Source organism: Convolutriloba macropyga, chromosome 2 (genome assembly GCF_964194025.1).
Source record: "Convolutriloba macropyga chromosome 2, txConMacr16.3, whole genome shotgun sequence".
NCBI classification, from domain to species: Eukaryota; Metazoa; Xenacoelomorpha; order Acoela; family Convolutidae; genus Convolutriloba; species Convolutriloba macropyga.
In genome coordinates, this window is record NC_134469.1 from 82,848,570 (window position 1) to 82,867,932 (window position 19,363).

The following is a 19,363-nucleotide window of genomic DNA, read 5'->3' on the forward strand; positions in this document are numbered from 1 at the left end:
GCTTGGTCTAACAAAAAAAACATCAATAGAAAAACTAAAATCGCTCAATGATCTCTCCTTTTGATATTTGGCTTTCCATTTTAAAAAATTATCAGTTAACATAATACTTTCTCCAAAGCTCATGAAATAAATCCGCAAAAAATACATATTTGCAGACTCAAAAGATTTAGCATATTAGTTTAGCCACATAGCGGCAGGATAAAAAGGAGGATTGTTGACAGGAATGTAGATTCATCCTTCAAATCAAGGACTTCTACCTCTTCAAGAGGTTCTGTTCCTCAGCAGCCTTACTGAACCGCACATTTAATGCTCCCAAAACATTTTAAAGGGTTGCTCAAACAGTTAACGCCCGCATTCCCCAAAAAATTTCTAGTGCAACACACAATCATATTTTTTGCAAAATCAAACATTAATTTTGAAAATTATTGCAAAATTCAGATTTAGAAAAATATCACATTTCAAAATATTTCAACATTGGGTACAAGTTATTCTTGGTTATGACAGCACAGATTTGCCACCAAGCACCATTTTTTGATGAAACACTTTCTTTGAAACGAACGATAATTCTATCAACAACAGTGATCTTATGAAACTCGTCTGGATAAAAAATGAGAACCCCCAAAACCTAGCTCCGAAACACTTCAAATGCCATCCGTTCCAACTGACTAGCTTCAAATTGAATTCGAACTATCTACTGCAAAAAAATAACAGACAATGAACTGAAATAACAAGAATACTGCAGCGAACAAACGGAAGGCCTGGAAAAAAGTGAAAAACTGGTTCAAAAACACAAATTTTTTAAAATGTAAAAAATTAAGAAATCCAGATAAATTTGCACGTTATTTTTTTTCACATTGATGCGCTCTATAAAGTGCTATTTTAAAATTATTTATTATTAGACAAGTCGGGTCTTTCCCATTATAGTCTCCCCCATGAAATTATAGTCCCCATTATGGTATAATTATCATGATTGGGGAGGGGGGGGGGGGTGGCTATAGGTTATCTGACCACTAAGCTGGGGGGGGGGGCTATAATGGGAAAAACTCGACAAGTCTTCCCAAATGGCCCAAAAAATGGCCAAAAAACACACCAAAATGCAAAAACCATAACCGACCATTGTCGAGCGAATTGGAATCAAACGACTGGCGAGCAGTTGGTTTCGTCAGTAGCAATCTACGTTTCAGGGATACTAGCATTAGATTAATTCCAGGGTGCGTGGGGTGAGAACATAGTGCAAGGTGTGGGGATTGGGGATTCTTAAATGGGGGGGACTGATGTGGTTGTGGGGACGTAAATTTATATTTCCAAAACAGTTTCGGAGAATCGCAAATTTAGAGTGATATAAGCAGAAAGACACGAAGAGTACTTAATGCACTCCAGGGTTACCTGTTTATTTGGGACGATAAGTCAAATTGGTCAGACGAAAAAAAAGTGGACATAAAGGCTATTAATATTGCAACAAACTTCGTTTGAGAGCAAATAAAAAGGGGGCCAAACGAGCGAAAAACGGCAAAATTGGCCCTCAATTAAATATTATTCGATGTCAAAACTTGGCGCCTGAACCACAAAAATCTGTTACCGCTCATCAAAAACTTGTTCATCGAGGCACTATCATAACATTCGCTTTTACGTCAAAATTAACCATGAAGAAAAGTACTTGCTGTAAAAAATAAAAAAAAACATGAGAAAACCAATTTTGAAATTGCAGATAAAAAACGAACTAAAAGGCCAATAAAAGCCAAGATGAGCCATCACTATTGTAGCTATTAAAAACACTTAACATCGTGATTTAGTACCAAGTTCTTACAATTTTACAAATTTGTAAAATTTCTTTTACTCAATTTTCAAATTTACGCCAAGAATATTTAGTTTGTCGACTCTATAAGAAAAAAAGGCTGAGGGTTAGTTTGTTGGAAATCAGATCTAACAAACTCATTAACTAAAAAAACTTCCCTACATGAAATTCTCTTCTGAAATTCTGAAAAGAGTATGATGAAAATGCATAATCGGAAAGTAGCTCCCTTTAATGAACTCTTAGTTATTGACGCGAGCAACCAAGTGTCCTTAATATTAATTGAATAATAAATGTTGATCTTATGAGCTCAATCTGTGCAACTCCTGCCCCGCTTTAGATCACCAGTTTTAAAATAATTTTGTATGCACGTTTATGTACTATGTAAAATAGTACGAGCGATTGAGTGGGTGGGGGAGCATAATATCCTATATCTGTTCACACTAACCGCCAGACACTCGACTGCCATTTGCGCGTTGTTTAGGACCTGTCTGTAATAGGTAGCCAGATTGAGACGACACTGAATATGGTCGGGGTTCAGAACTAACACTTTTCTGTATAACTCGGCTGACTCTTCCTGCTGACCCAGCTTAGACTTGCACTCGCCCAATTTGTACACAATGTCGTCTAAATTGAATAATTTTGCCTAAGGAATTAACAGTAAGGAATTCTGGATGATCTATTTTATCTCAACCCCCCCCCCCTCAAATTGTTTTTCTATGATTCATCACAATTTGTGTTGTTATATAGCACGTTACTATGTAAAAAAAATATCGCACGGGGCGTAAAAGTTATATGCCCACTAAACTAGGGGGAGGCCCAGAATATATCCGTAATCCTTACTATATAAGGAGTCGATTAATATAGCAGACGGGGGAGCAAGAAGAGTGCAACGAATAGACGCCTCCAGAAATTTGACACTTTGAAAGTAGTAAATAAATCTCAAAATTCAGAACTGCACAGCAACTTGATGTCTACGGGCTTTTATCAGTTCATCGCATTTTTCGCTCGACGAAAAATTTTCAATTTTCAATTTAATTTTGCAGTTATCTTCATAATCAAAGTTATGAATTTACATAATGAAAGTTATGAAATTAACTAGGTCAGACAAAAAATAGCCAGACGAATTGCATATTGCAGGTCAGAAAAATCCAAGAGGAACCAAGAAGTATCAAGTGTCAATTAATTTGCCCCACTTTCACTAAACTAATTCACGTATTAACTGCCTACTATTCACTGTAAAAGTAATTTTACAGAACATGAGGGCTCGGGAGGAAACTATCAGAGACAACAAGTATAGCATTTACTGATGTGGACAATTTTTGTCAAGAAAATAGCTTCCAGAAAGTCATCAACAAACAGACAGGATTGACTTTGATTTCATTTAGCATCTTTTGATGTTAAATATATATAGTTGGAGCGAGAAGTTGTCTGTGGTTTTAGTCCATGGATCTATTATGTTTCAACGACCTCACCCCCCGCCCCTCCCAGTGTTTTTCAATGACCCCACTTACAAATTATGAGTTGTTATATAGCGTTTAATAATTTGTAAAAAAGCACATGAGGCTGAGGGCATAGAAGTTTTAACCCCACTAACTTTCAGACTCATTTTGACTCAAATTTAGCAGAAATAAATTGAACGATAACATACAAAAATCACTTTCCCGTGATTTTCCCCAATTATAATCCATATTCAAGTCCTCCCAAATTCAAAAGAGAAGTGAAAGAATATCTATTTGATTTAGCTGAGAAGAATTTTAATTTCAAATTATACCCATATGGATGGACAGTGTTTGAGGGAACTTAGATTCAAGCCCCGTTAGGAACTTACTAAGCTTTGTGAAACCAAGTTTGATGAAATTCATTTTTATTATTATTAAACAAATTTTGTACACTGGGAGGGGAGGGGGTGTTCTAGGGGAGGAAGTTTCCATACCATGATTCTCCAGGTTTTCATTGAGACTGAGTCGTTCCCATATTGCACTCTCTTCTGACCACAACTCGTTTTCCCTCATAGACTCACACACGTCTGCAAACATGTCCAGAATGTCAACTAAAGAGTCCTGCAGGAACAGTTCATGCAGAACACCTTCTATCAAGTGGAAGTTTCCTAGAACAAACACGTCAAATTACTCAAAGGAAACTTCACAGGAGATGAGGTTACAATTTTCAGAAAAAGGCAGAAAGAACCAAAAAGCAGACAGACTGGCTTTGAAAGCTGAACACGACGCGCCTCAAAACTGTGCCAATCAGCTTTTCATATACAGATAGAAAGGTCAATAGAAACATCGAAAATCAATAGAGATCGATTTCTATTAGAACACAGCAAAGTGAAAATTAACGTGACCCACTAGTGTCGGACAAATTGCTCTAAATCGATTGGCGAGTGTTGAGGCCCATTCAATTAGAGGTTAGATTCAATTTATAGTTTGAAAATGAAAGCAGAAATCATTTCATCGTCACATATGCTGAGAAATTATTATACAATTAGCCCAAGAAACCATCCGGAATGCAGCAATGGATGACGTCACCTACAAAAATTCAGCTGAAGAGTGGCAGTCGTCACCAAAAAAAGTCACAATTGGACTTCTTGGAGCGTAATCAAATGGTCCTAACAAAAACTGAGCAAGGCAAATTAGACAAAAAACATAGATGAAAAACCACTCCGTGGCAATTAAATCAATTTTTTCGCGATTCGCGAACCAGAAAACAAATTAAGCTATATACTATTAAGAGAATAATTCAGAGAGAAGGTAATATTATTTTCAAAATTAAAGCTCAATAATTATTAGGACACATAGCTGGTAGATTGAAAAGTTTTTGTGATATTTGAGACCGATTCAGACTTATGCAATGCAGTTGTCTTAACTAACCTATATCATTATTTAAATTTAGATCATCCTATATAAATAAATAAAAGTCAATTCGAGAGTGAGGTAAGTAAAGGGTGGTCAAAATAATGTTATGCGCTCGTCCAAACATTGGATTAATCTAACTTTGCCATGAAATTGACAAAATTCGTCAAAAAATGATAACAAAATAAACAAGGAGGCTCGGTAAAGTGCGTTCGCACATTAAGTTCCGACCCCGCTCATCTACATTTTCACTTAATGTTCTACCAAATGAGAAAGAAACAAAAAAATTAACACGACAACCTGTCGTTCAATAAATTATTAAATGAATAAAACAATCTACATTAGAGGGTCTATGACACCTGTGACTACCATAATATGACTACCAGAAAAGACGACGATAAAAATCAAACAGTTTCAAATATAAATTACGACCAAAACTCGTTATCCATTTTTTGAAAATCATTTATAACCAAATCAAGATGGCATCGGATAAAAATTATAATAAAAGGTTAACCAGTACTTTATTAGAAAATATGGAACTTATCCTCAATGCGACTTGATAACAAGTCGACAAGAAAGGAGCAAAAGGGCAAAACTTAATAAGACATTGCTTTTTGAAAAGAATAAATTTCGAACTGATTAGAAACATTATGCATCAAATGAGATCATTGAGAGATTCTTTTATACCTCCACAGAGAGCGATTGAGACCTTTCACTATCCAGGATATGTCATAAGACTGCAAAAAGAACGACGAATGCAGACATAAAGAAAAAAATTACATTTAAAACATTGAAAATCTTCGATTGCCTTTTATTAAAGTGAAAAAAATTGTGAATCAAATGACGCCCGTTATTGAAACATTGTGAAAAGAAAACAAAAACCTACAAAAGAGGGGCGAATATGCAAAATTCACGAATATTTTATGAAAACTGGTTGTAACAAGCAAAAAGACCATTTGAGGAAAATAAAACCGTTATGAAGAACAGTTTGTATTTCAATAGATTAATGACGTGAACTGTCATTAGAGATGCTAAGCTAAGTTAACAGAAATAACATTGGCAATTCTCAAAAATCTGTTCTTTTTTATTGGAAACAAATTTCTTCAGAATTCATAGACAACAAAAGCTTTCGGCTAAAAGAGTAGACAGTTTATCTTGCAATTAACTGGAAAACTAACTGTGCTTGTTATTAGTGACACTAAATCATAGGACAGAAAAAAACTGGACTAAAAAATTTCACACACAATTTTAGAAAACCACATTGCTGAAACCATTAAAATTGCAAAAAATTATCCCAGAGAACTTAAGATCTTCAATTGCGTCGCGTTTGATTATCATAAAGTCTTTTTGTGAAACGACTATCACAAATTGACAGCAAAAAGAACTTTAAAAAATAAAAAAATATCTAAATTTCACAAAATTGTTCTGAAACAATTTGTCCAAGCCCTGAAGACATCAGTCAAAACGTTTAAACATCAGAGAATTTAATGTTTAGTTCAACAAAACATTAAAAAGAGCTCTAAATAATGCGAAGTTACGGAAACGATACAACATTGTAATATACGAAAAGAAACACAATTCTGAACAAAAAGGGATAAGTTGAAGAATAATATTACTCTTTTAAGAATTTAATTTGAAACTCAATAAAAACCATTTATTTACCAATATCAGTTCAATGATTTATCTATAGTTGGCCACTGCGACCTTTCATCACCAAATATTTGGCATAAGACACCAAAAATTAACAACAGAGGGCAAAAATAAAAACTCTACCAAATTCTGCAAATGAATGCTGTCGCTGCCCTTAAAACCATATGTAATGAAAGCAAAAATGGACAATTATGCACGAAAATAATAAAATTTTGTATGGAAACTCGTGGTACCAAAAGCAAGAAAATTTTCTGTTAAAACAATCCACCACAAAATTAAATTATGCTCTATAGGGAAGAAAAGTTTGACCCTGATTTACTGATAATACGCAAAAATTGACCAAAATAATATAAGAAATTGACAAGTTCAAAAAATCACCGAAATTTCCTTAAAACAAATAGATTCAATAACACAAGAGACATTAGGTAACAACCGAATGCATGCTAAAGGTTCAATTACACCTCTTGAGGAAGTCATTTTGATCTTTGATCAGTTAGAATGAGCAGTCAGGCTGCAAAAAGAATAACAAATGAAGGCAGAACACAAGAATTCAGTTTAGATTTACTAAAAAAAACTCTTCGTCAAAGACATAAAAATCCTATGGTTCTCTGAAAACAGACTCCATTTACATTGAGCCTTATGGTTACTTAAATAGAGTTGTCATTAATGGAGCCGTGAACGAAAAATTTTGTTAATAAATAACATAAAAATACAAAAGCAAAATTTTTTGAAAGAAGGCAGCACTAAAATAAAAATTGAAAGTTTCTGACTCTAAGAATCCATAATAATAGCAAACCTATCCCCGATTTTGCCGCGCGCCCAACAAACCGCCGAAGTGTTCCAAGTGTTTCCGAATTAGAACTATTGATGAGTGAAATTCTTGAAATATTAAAAAAACAAAGATGCATTTTGTATAATTATCGAGTTAAATATGCAAAAAAAGGCAAAATTTTAATTCCAGAAGACTTTCATAGGGCGCCTAAAATCAGCTAGCGCTCTTTTGGAGGTGAGGTTAGGAAGTCAACGTTAAGGTTTCTAGGTCGATACGTCTGGCAAACTTTAACAAAGTGGACCAAAAAAGCATATTTTGTGCCAATTTTTGATGAAAAAAGTCCGAATTTTGAAAATTTTCACTATTCTATCTCTAACGGTAACAATAACACCCTACCATTAAATTTTAAAACTTATTTCACATTATATTAATTCAATTCTGTGAAATGAAATCAATTCTGAAGTCTTGCTTTTCTAAATCCGATGATGAAAAATGACATCAAGCAAAAACTCAAAACGAATTACTTTGAAACACTAAACAAATAACGTATTTGATCTTTGTACTAATTTTACCGGCCGATTGACAGAAAAAAGCCAACATTGATTCCCATTACACCGATTCCGATTGAAAGAACAAAAACAATTTTTAAAATCAACTGTTTTTCAAAAAATATTAGAGCGAGCTATTTTGCATGATTTTTGTAGTTAGAAATACTCCCGTTTCTTATGAGAGGGTACAGCGATTAGGATCAACAACGATGAACATTAGACTTGGTAAAAACTAATTGGATTGAAGTTCAAATACTAGAAAACTTTATGCTTTTATCTCATTTATATTTTTATTTTTCTTTATCGCTACTATGTTTTCAATTCAGATTGCTTTGCTGTTATCTAAAAGCGCTTAAAACAGAATGAAACCATCCTACGACGAAAAATGCACAAAAATGTTGAACAAGCTGTGAGTAAAGCAGAACAAAATGTTGCGTGAAAAAAATATTTGCGCAATAATAGTCAGCTGAGACGATGCCGGCACTTCGTAATAAGAAAAACAACGGTCAGAATGACGGCAGCGCGAAATAACAGCCCACAGAGACGATGACGGCAGTTCGTAAACATAGCCGGCAGATTGCAGGAAAATAGCCGCCGTGACACGCTTGATGCACATCGAAAATAATAAAATTTTGTATGGAAACTCGTGGTACCAAAAGCAAGAAAATTTTCTGTTAAAACAATCCACCACAAAATTAAATTATGCTCTATAGGGAAGAAAAGTTTGACCCTGATTTACTGATAATACGCAAAAATTGACCAAAATAATATAAGAAATTGACAAGTTCAAAAAATCACCGAAATTTCCTTAAAACAAATAGATTCAATAACACAAGAGACATTAGGTAACAACCGAATGCATGCTAAAGGTTCAATTACACCTCTTGAGGAAGTCATTTTGATCTTTGATCAGTTAGAATGAGCAGTCAGGCTGCAAAAAGAATAACAAATGAAGGCAGAACACAAGAATTCAGTTTAGATTTACTAAAAAAAACTCTTCGTCAAAGACATAAAAATCCTATGGTTCTCTGAAAACAGACTCCATTTACATTGAGCCTTATGGTTACTTAAATAGAGTTGTCATTAATGGAGCCGTGAACGAAAAATTTTGTTAATAAATAACATAAAAATACAAAAGCAAAATTTTTTGAAAGAAGGCAGCACTAAAATAAAAATTGAAAGTTTCTGACTCTAAGAATCCATAATAATAGCAAACCTATCCCCGATTTTGCCGCGCGCCCAACAAACCGCCGAAGTGTTCCAAGTGTTTCCGAATTAGAACTATTGATGAGTGAAATTCTTGAAATATTAAAAAAACAAAGATGCATTTTGTATAATTATCGAGTTAAATATGCAAAAAAAAGGCAAAATTTTAATTCCAGAAGACTTTCATAGGGCGCCTAAAATCAGCTAGCGCTCTTTTGGAGGTGAGGTTAGGAAGTCAACGTTAAGGTTTCTAGGTCGATACGTCTGGCAAACTTTAACAAAGTGGACCAAAAAAGCATATTTTGTGCCAATTTTTGATGAAAAAAGTCCGAATTTTGAAAATTTTCACTATTCTATCTCTAACGGTAACAATAACACCCTACCATTAAATTTTAAAACTTATTTCACATTATATTAATTCAATTCTGTGAAATGAAATCAATTCTGAAGTCTTGCTTTTCTAAATCCGATGATGAAAAATGACATCAAGCAAAAACTCAAAACGAATTACTTTGAAACACTAAACAAATAACGTATTTGATCTTTGTACTAATTTTACCGGCCGATTGACAGAAAAAAGCCAACATTGATTCCCATTACACCGATTCCGATTGAAAGAACAAAAACAATTTTTAAAATCAACTGTTTTTCAAAAAATATTAGAGCGAGCTATTTTGCATGATTTTTGTAGTTAGAAATACTCCCGTTTCTTATGAGAGGGTACAGCGATTAGGATCAACAACGATGAACATTAGACTTGGTAAAAACTAATTGGATTGAAGTTCAAATACTAGAAATCTTTATGCTTTTATCTCGTTTATATTTTTATTTTTCTTTATCGCTACTATGTTTTCAATTCAGATTGCTTTGCTGTTATCTAAAAGCGCTTAAAACAGAATGAAACCATCCTACGACGAAAAATGCACAAAGATGTTGAACAAGCTGTGAGTAAAGCAGAACAAAATGTTGCGTGAAAAAAATATTTGCGCAATAATAGTCAGCTGAGACGATGCCGGCACTTCGTAATAAGAAAAACAACGGTCAGAATGACGGCAGCGCGAAATAACAGCCCACAGAGACGATGACGGCAGTTCGTAAACATAGCCGGCAGATTGCAGGAAAATAGCCGCCGTGACACGCTTGATGCACATCGGGATTGAAGAGAAAAAGAAAATAAGAGATAAATTGACTGATTTTTTCTGTTTTTTTTTTTCAGTGTCACTTTGGCATGCATACCGATATCAGCTAGCAAACACTCTAATGAACTTTGATAACCTAATTCTCAATGACTTAATGACCGGGCTTTATCGGTTTATCCCGTCTCTTTTGATTTTGCTCTGTTGACTTTGACCGAATTCACTATATTGCGTAATTCAATTCACTAAAGAATTTAAAATCCATTCAGTTAAAACAGTGAGTGAAGTAAGTCAGAAGTAAAAAGTGAAAATCGTGACTCATGTAAAACGGAAAACGTGATCAAAAGGTAAAGCGAATTTAAAAAAAGGAGAGCGCCTAAATAATAGCCGTTTCAGAGGCTGACAGCGGCTATTAATCAATAAAAACGATCAGATTGACGGCATTGCGCATTAACAGTCGGCTGTGATCATGAAGGCACTTGAAAATAACCGACTAACGTCGGGCGAATTACCCTCAAACGACTGGCGGACGCTTCATCAGAAGCCGACTACGGTATAGGGAGGCTAGCTTTAGCTGAATTGAAGGGGCATGGAGTGAGTGCAGCGGGGGAGGAGCTCAAGAGGGGGGCTCGAGGGGAGTTACGGGTCGACCGATGTGCATAGGGTGGAGATTGGGGGTGAAGGGGCATATGTGGGGCTAGGGGGTGATGTGGGGGAAGATTAAAACTCACTGAAATAAATTAAGAAATATCGTCACGCATATAAAAGCAGCAAAAGAGCAGTGAAATAGCGGCATGAAAAGATCGACAAAACTGCTCTTTTGAAGATAGCGGCGTGAAAAAATGTAAAACGAAAAAGATTGCCAGACGACGAAACAAAACCCAAGATCACAGCTTCGCAGCTATAACTTCGTTTGACAGCAATTAAACATATACCAAGTGCAATTTTCATTTGAATTTAGCTTGAAAGAGTAATCGAGATCAGAAAATTCAAAAGGTGAAGCGTGAAGAAGTCACTCTAAAAGTCAGAATGGTCAAGCAAAAGTTTCGACACAGGACTACAATAATTGCTTCAGACACCGTTCGGGTGCTATTAATTGTGTACTCACCTGTATGGACTAGCGAAACTGCCAATTTGACTTTGATGTCAAGATGCGTATCCAGTGGAATGTATATTGACTTGTACTTCGGCAACTCTACATCTGCTATCTTCAACCTCAGTCCAACCAGCTCAACCTTGTCAAGTTCTTCAACTGAGAGATTTTGATCTTGTTCGGCAGACTGCGTACCGTCAGGTGAAGAAGCGTCAAATGGGATTAATTTAATTGAGAACATTTTACAAGCAACCACCACGCACTTCCCGTACAACTTTGCAGCAATCAACAGTTCCAGCAAAATGTTCAGATCGCCGACTGAAACTGCACTTGGATGGTACACTCGTAAGTTCTCCAAAACCTCCAAAGCTTTTATGGCTTCTTTGTCTTCAAAATACCACTGCACAAGCCTTTGAGCCATTTCACTGTACGCTATAGTGTCAATATGATCCTTGATAATGCATAGATACTTTTTCAGCGCAGTTTTATCTCTGGCTGACATTTTCTCACAGCACTCCCATCTGAGAAGCGCAAATTTGTTTATATACTCAAGCATCGAGTCATCGTCACTGGAACCCTTCGTGCAGTCTTGAATCGCTTTCCCACAGCACCGTACTACTTCCCTCAAAGATTCGAACCACAGCTCCGATTTTTCCATGGCACTTAAAGACTTCCTTAGGTTGAAGTCAATCAACTTTTCCCAAATGCTGACGTCAGCAGAACCCAAGTGGGTGGAGATAGTGTAGAACTGCATGGCCTTCTCTTCGTCTCCATTAGCTTCGTAAATTGCACCAACTGTGAAGTAAGGTTCACTCACATGTGGGCACTGCCTGATTATTTCTAGACTCAGCTTGAGAGCTTCTTCGTCATTGCCTCTCGCGCGGACCAGATTAGCTTGACCTAAATATTAAATTCTGTTAAGTTCAAGTCTCAACTCGTTGATACTCAAAAAATTTATTGATAAAAGACGCTCCACCGATATTCCTGTTCGAGTAATAAAAATCAGAGCACCAACACAATCCAATTCTTGGGCTGTAAAAAAGGAGCTCGCCTAAATAATAACATTTGAGAGGCTGACCTCTGCTATTGATAAATCCTTTGCAGTAAAAACCCACCATATACAATTAAGGCTTCACATTTGCTTCAACTTTGACGTTGATAAACGCGAGAGGGCAGTGAATAATTTGGAAGAGTTGCCGATTGAACTTTTGTCAATTCTGTATAAAAGAGAAGAGGAAGGGTTTGGTCAGGAGTGGGCTAAAATAGCTCGATATTACCCTTTTCACTCTGCGTGATACCCAGATGAGTTTGACTGTGGAACTAAATGAGTAGAGCTACTACATAAACATAGCTGGCAGATTGCCAGAAAATAGCCACAATAGCTTCGTAGATCTGCAGTCAAAAAAAAACAGTAAAAAAAACACCAAAAAATTTTCTTTTGAAGGCTGAGATGTTATATTTTGATTACGAATCTGTATAAGTTATTTCTGCCTCTATCAGCTGCTCTTAAATAACCTTCATTTAGAGTGACACATTCAATTGACATTATCTCTTTGAATCACGCAAATGAACAAAAGACTCGCTCCACTAAGAGCGAAAAATGACGTCACGCACGCGTTGTCAGTTGAAATTGCATGAACGAATGAACAAAAAGTGGTTGTGACGTCATATGGTCGTAACAAAAATCTTGACGAAATAAAAAACATAGCAGGACAACTGAAATACAATTCAAGAAATAGAATGAAAAACTTAGAAGTACTCTACCTGACCACTAGATCAATTGAACAATGCCAGCCAAAACACAAAAAAAATTATCTAAACAAATTGAAAAACTAAAAAAATCATCTCAAAAAATTGAGAAATTAAAACTCATCGCTAAAACTTTTGAAGCTTTTACCCCTAAGGCAACATTTGATACCTTTAAGTAAACCTACTTCAAAAATATGTTCAAAACCAATTTTTATCTCTGAAATCGGTCAATATTATAGCTACAAGACCATAAAAAAATCATTGGCCCTTAAAGATCGATTAACTCGAAAATGAACGAAAAATTTTCTTAAAAAAAATGAAATCAATTGCAAATTTCAATGAAAGGTTGCTGAAAATCTTGATAATAATATCTTCATAATCATTTCTGTGTCTCTAGAGGCTATACAGTAACCCAAGTCTAAGCCTTAAAAAATTCATTGGCTCAAAGATCGATAGGCAATAATTATTAGATAAAATGTCAAATTTCAAAAAGTAGACATTCGTTCCATTACAATGTTGAAAACAATTCAATTGCCACGTATCAACTATTTAATAACATACTATCAAACCCTGGATTAAGTTAGCTGGCTACTGAGGCAAGAAAATCTGAATAAAAGACAAATACTTTGGAAAAAACTTTAAAAAAAAATTGAAAATTTTATCAAAAATTTCTAAAACTTGAACTGTTAAATTGTTGAAAACAAATCCATTGACACTAACAACCATGCAGTAACTTTTTATCAGACCGTGGAATAGGTGTTCTGGCACTTGAGAATAGACAAATCTCAAGAACTTTAATACTTAAAAAAATTGCAGATTTTATTAACAAAAATGCTAAAATTCGAGCCATTAAAAAGTTGAAAACCAATCCGTTGTTACTAAAAACTATGCGGTGCCCAATTATCAGACTTTAGAGATTCCCTGGCCTCGGAAAAAATTGAAAAACTTTTTTAAAAAAAAATGCAAAAATTAGTATCATTTTGCGTGGTTGTGTTTGTAGTACCAAAACATATAGCTCATAAAATAGTCAGAGCAATTAATTTTGTCTTGCAAAAGATCTTCATAAACTTTTAAAAACTTCATCCTAAGACTAATTAAAAAGCATGAAAAATTGCACCATTTTGAGCCCAAAAACTAAAAATGACCTTTTAACCATAAATTAAGGCCATTACAGCAGATTCATCACTCTAAGCACTTGAAGGACTACTAAGGCCCACTTTGGGCCTCCAATGAAACTTAATGCCAGGTGGGCTTTACCTGTTTATCCCGTTTTGAAAGATCACAGTCATTGAAAAATGTGTGAACACATCTTAAAAAAAACAGCGCCTCAATACAATTCAAATTCTTTGAATTGTAAAAAACCAGAAGAAGGCCAATAATAGCCCCGGCTATTTAAAAGCAATCAAACTCTCTCTAGTATGTACATATCAATACACAATAGGTACACCTAAGGCCTGTTTGTTTATTACAGTACTAAAAAATTCATGATGTTATAATTGAAATCCAAATTAACTAAGTTCGTTTATCGGAGTACTTACGTCAGAAGAATTGCTCTCCAACGACTAGTGCACTTTTCGGCGCATTTTTAATAGTGAACTGTGGTTACTTGAGTTCAGCTGCTGACACTTGTGAATGAGAGAAATTTAGATCACGCAAAACGAAAATGTCAAGGGCGGAAAAATCACTCGAAAAGTCAAATCGTTCAAGCAGAAATTTTGCATAAAAAAGGGCAACATGTTTACAATAATTGCTTCAAACTTCGTAAGAGAGCAATAAAAAAATTAATGATTTAATAAATGAAATCCCAAGTAAGTTATAAACTTAACCCACTCTGCGAGCTTACCTAATAGACCTTTCAGGTGCTCAGGAAGACCCTGCAGGCTTCTCTTAGGAGCCGAACGTCCACTGCCTTTCATTTTCTCACCGGTCAACTTCTTCTTAGGGGACACATCCATCATAGCACTTTCATCTTCTTCATCCCAGTAGGTCAATGGCATCACATCAGCACCCTCTGGGGCACCAAGTAGAGGTTTCCTTGGGGGAGCTGTCACTATGATTTGGGTTACATCTGCCACTTCTTTGCCGGACACCAAATTCTCCAAGATCCGTCTATCAATTTTGATGCCCGAATCATTCTCAATAAATCTTCCGCTATCTAAAATAGAAGCATGAACCTAAAAGAAGGCAATATGCTGCCTGTTGTTATTGAGGCTAAGTTGACGACATAGTGAAACATACAGGACAAGTCCTGAACAACAAAAAATTTCATTGGTTTTCACTAGGAATGGATTGAAATTCATTTTAATAAATCACTAAAATACTCAGGCAAATAGTAAAAACAGAAGTGAAATATCCATATGTGAAACAAAGAAAGTTGAAAAAAGAAAATTTCTGTGCAAACACTCTTTTATAAGTACATTAAAATTCGATTACAAAACTTCACTCCACAAAATTGCTCGCATTTTGGCTTTAATTTGACTTCAAAAATCACAAAAAAGAGTGAACAGTTCCTGAAAAAGAGCATCCCAATACAATTCGTCTTAGAGCAGGCCAATAATAACTCCATTCAGCTATCACTAGCACAACTATAAAAAAAACAACTTTGCCCCTTTAATACATGCTAGTGCAGACAATTCCCATAAAGTAGCGACATAAGTCTCCGAAAAGCATTCTTGGTTGACTGCAAAACCTCGCAGGTGAAACACTAATATTCATATGTCAAACTGTACCTATATACGCTTAAAATGGTCCGAAATTTTGCCAAAACTCAACTAATAGTTCATAAAAAAGACGAAAGGCCGTTTGGTTTAGCGAAAAAAGGTAAGAGTAAAACGCATATAATACCAATTAATTATTCAGAAAATTCAAATATGAATACAAAAAACCGACACAAGATTTGCAAATCAAAATGCATCTTGAAGTCTATATATGCTCAAAATTTGTAAAAAAAAATATATCACATATTTACATTAATTTGTTGAAAACAATGACAAAGACACCTTTGACAAAAAACGATAAAAGAAGAAACAAAAGCATCTGAACAAAAATTTGCACTCGCCAAGCGAAAATCCCTTTGCACCTACTTTCTTTGCTGTCTTTTAAAAAGTCGCACGAACAAAACCATGCCGGATCCATACTTTTTTCGCCTCTGCCGGATCCATAATTTTGTTCAAGAAGTAAAACTGGAAAAATGGTTCAACTAAAAAATTGTTCAACATTCTATTAGTGTGTGGTAATTGAAATTGCATCCTGTTATCTACTTAAAGTTTGATGCCTATTACTAATCATCGCGTCTTATAAAACTAGGATGAGATGAATAATGGCCACCAGTTCCTAGAAATTAATTAGCACATCAGGCATATTGCCAGAAAAAGCCACGATAGCTTTCTAACTCTGCAGTTTAAAAAAAATTAAATGGATCGAAAAAAGATTTTTTTTTGTTTTTATTAATTGCCGAGATCTTAAATTTGGTTTTAACTGTGTACAAATATTCATTCCTGCCTCTACTAGCTAATCGAAATTAACCTCCGTAAAGAGTGACACATACTTAGTAAACCTTATATCTTGAATTGGAGAAAAGTCATTTTGATAGTGAGGAAGATCATTTTCAAGAGACCAAAAACTTAACCACGCAGTCTAATAAAAACATACGCTCCACGAGGAAAAAAATGCCCTCATGCACGTGATTCAGTTACAATTGCATGAACGAATGTACAAAAAGCAGATTTGAGTGATCGTGATTTAAATGCTCAAACGGAATATTGACGGAATTTCTATACTGTGAAATCCAGAAACCATAAAAATTCGTATTATTAGAAACGAATTTGGTAAGGACACGAGAACTACCTATGGGTAACGATACGTTTGGTAACGATATGAGAGGGAAATAACTCATAAACTGAAGCGTTACTGATTTTTACAAATAACCAATCTAAACAATATGCAAATATTCAATCAACTCTGCAACCAAAAAGCCACAATGGGAAGCCCTTACGCAGATAACATTCTCGAAAAAGATCCGCATTGTAACAAAAACTTAATATTGTGTCTCAAGAAAACAATAAATTCTTTGTTTTTGCGAAAAAGCATTTCAAAAAACTGCTTCTCTCTTGTTGGGGATATTTTTGATTTAAGTCAACTCGAAAAAACGAAAATTTTATCAGTAAAAAGACAGGAAATAGATTAAAGCTCAATTAAAGAAAGTAGCTCATTATCAAAACCCAGCCCAAGAAAGTTGGCAAAAATATCAGTACTTTGAGTCAAACTTATGAGCCAAAAATATATATATATATATTAGTTATTCCAACAAAATCTAGGAGCTGAATTTCGTTAAATTACATCTAATGCAAACAGAAAAGACACTCAAATGAAAAGGGCAAAAAAAAACAAAAACAACTCAAACACGCAGAGTAAATACAACTAAGTTATGGTATTTTTAATCTTTTCGCTTTAAGGTCAGAACGCCGGCTGAAGAATAGCTTTCCCGTTGAAAGAACCCTTCAAGAAAAACAATATTTTTTTTAGTTGTAAAGACCAAGAGAAGGTCAATAAATGATAATGAAGAAAGTGATTTTTAATAGTGAGGACAAAAAACCATCACGCGAATGAGCAAGGAAAACTAAGACATTTGTAGTGATCGTGACTTAGCCGCAACAAAATTCTTGAGGAATAAAAGAAAAATCCAAGAGAAGGCCGATAAAAACCCCAGCTACCGCTGTGCTGCTATTGAAAAAATTTAGAACAATCGAACAAAAAACCTCCAAAAAGTTGAGAACAATAGAACAAACATAGCTGGCAGATTGCCAGAAAATAGCCGCAATAGCTTGGTAGATCTGCATTCTCACAAAACTAAAAGACAGACAAAAAAAATTCGTCTTTTCATTGAAGGCTGATATGTTATATTTTGATTAAAAATCTGTATAAGATTTGCTGCCTCTATTAGCTGCTCTCAAATAACCTTTATTTAGAGTAACACACACCCATTTGACCTCATCTCTTTGAGTTAAAGTAAATAAAAGTCAATTTCAACGTGAGGAAGTCATTTTTGAGAGTGAGGTAAGTCACGTGTGACCAAAAATTTAATCACACGAATGAACAAAAAAACTAGCTCCACTAAGAGTGAAAAATGACGTCACACACGCACTTCAGTTGAAACTGCATCAACGAATGAACAAAAAGCAGATTTGCAGTGGTTGTGACGTCATATGGTCGTAACAAAAATTGCGACGAAATAAAAAACATAGCCGGAAGAATTCCGGAAGCGACTAGAAGCTTCAGAACTTCACAAAGAAGCCGAAGCCATTACCTTTTGTATTTAACCAATAACTCCCCAGGTCTGATCTAAAAATTGGTGAAACAAACCACTGTCACCAAGAGAAACAAAATTCAGCAAAATTTTATATTATTGAAAAAGTTTGGTAGCGTTAAAAAAGTCCAAATTTAGGACAGTCAAAAATCGACAGGCTGGAAAAGCTGACAGGTTTATTAATTGTCCTCATATAATTTATGATTCTAATCAAAAAGATCGTGAAAGCAAACGGCAGCCGAAAATAATAGAATCTAAGTTAAATTTTTCAGAAGTGCTCAAATTTAGGAATCAGAGATTGACCACAATTAGATTTCTAATCACAGCAATTAAGAAAAAAGCAACACATACTTCTTCCTTGTTGTATATATACTACACAACATGATTTCATACTAATTCAAAAACTAAATTAACCATAGAAAAGACGATTAAAAACATTACCAAGACCGAGTGAAAATTGCAATGAACAATAATAAATAAAAATGTTGGAAAAGACTTTCAAGCAAACTCCCAGTATTGCCTTATGTTGAATTACATCAATTGCAAGCTAAGGAAAAGACGAACTTCAAAGAAAAATCTTAAAACATTCAAATTTTTAGCAACTGAAAAAATCAATATAACGAAAATAAAAGTAGGTGCCCGGACAAAACAAAAATAATAAAAACTAGAATGTGAAGAATATGGACACAATGTAAAGAAAACCGTAACGAAAAAACTAATTCTTGATGTTTGAAGTTAAAAATCAAACTAAAAAAATCAAGAAAAACGAATAAATTTCATTGTTCAGCATTCGAGACATAGAAAAGACAACGAGTCATCCGAGACAGAGGAAAAAAATATTAGAGCGGCCACCAGCCAACTAAAGTTTTACTGAAAACTTTTTTCTGCACACTGCGTGACTCAAATTTTAATCCGGACGTGACCTGTAGTTGGTCCACTAAATGCCGTTGTGCATTTTGCCGTTCTTAATTTTTAAAATTAATTTTTTTCCCTAGTTGTAAAAGCTATAGATAAATTTTCTTGTTTGTACCATATGCATAGATCTTTCTGATGTGTTGTATTAAATTCCATAAATTGGTCAATTGAAGTCTTTTACTACTACTACTATGTGCCATTTTTGAACTTGAAACGCAATTTCAGGCTATGCAAAAAACTGTGGTATCAATTCTCGAGGTTTACATTTCAATATAGCATGGAAAAAAATTTAGTTCTAAAAAAACAAATTACAAGCAAAAGAACTGGGTCACTTGGACGAAA

At 34.7% G+C, this 19,363-nt stretch overlaps 1 protein-coding gene across 2 annotated transcripts in view; it reads right to left on the reverse strand.

Moving 5' to 3' along the window:
- Nucleotides 1–19,363, reverse strand: part of LOC142334792 (general transcription factor 3C polypeptide 3-like) — a 42,979-nt gene that overhangs the window by 21,715 nt on the left and 1,901 nt on the right. For both annotated transcript variants that reach the window (XM_075383095.1, XM_075383096.1), the window contains exons 3-6: nucleotides 14,645–14,956; nucleotides 11,068–11,952; nucleotides 3,729–3,902; nucleotides 2,241–2,419 (exon numbers count right to left, since the gene is read on the reverse strand). In XM_075383095.1, the coding sequence (XP_075239210.1) occupies nucleotides 2,241–2,419; nucleotides 3,729–3,902; nucleotides 11,068–11,952; nucleotides 14,645–14,956 (1,550 nt within the window). The remainder of the gene's footprint in view (nucleotides 1–2,240; nucleotides 2,420–3,728; nucleotides 3,903–11,067; nucleotides 11,953–14,644; nucleotides 14,957–19,363) is intronic.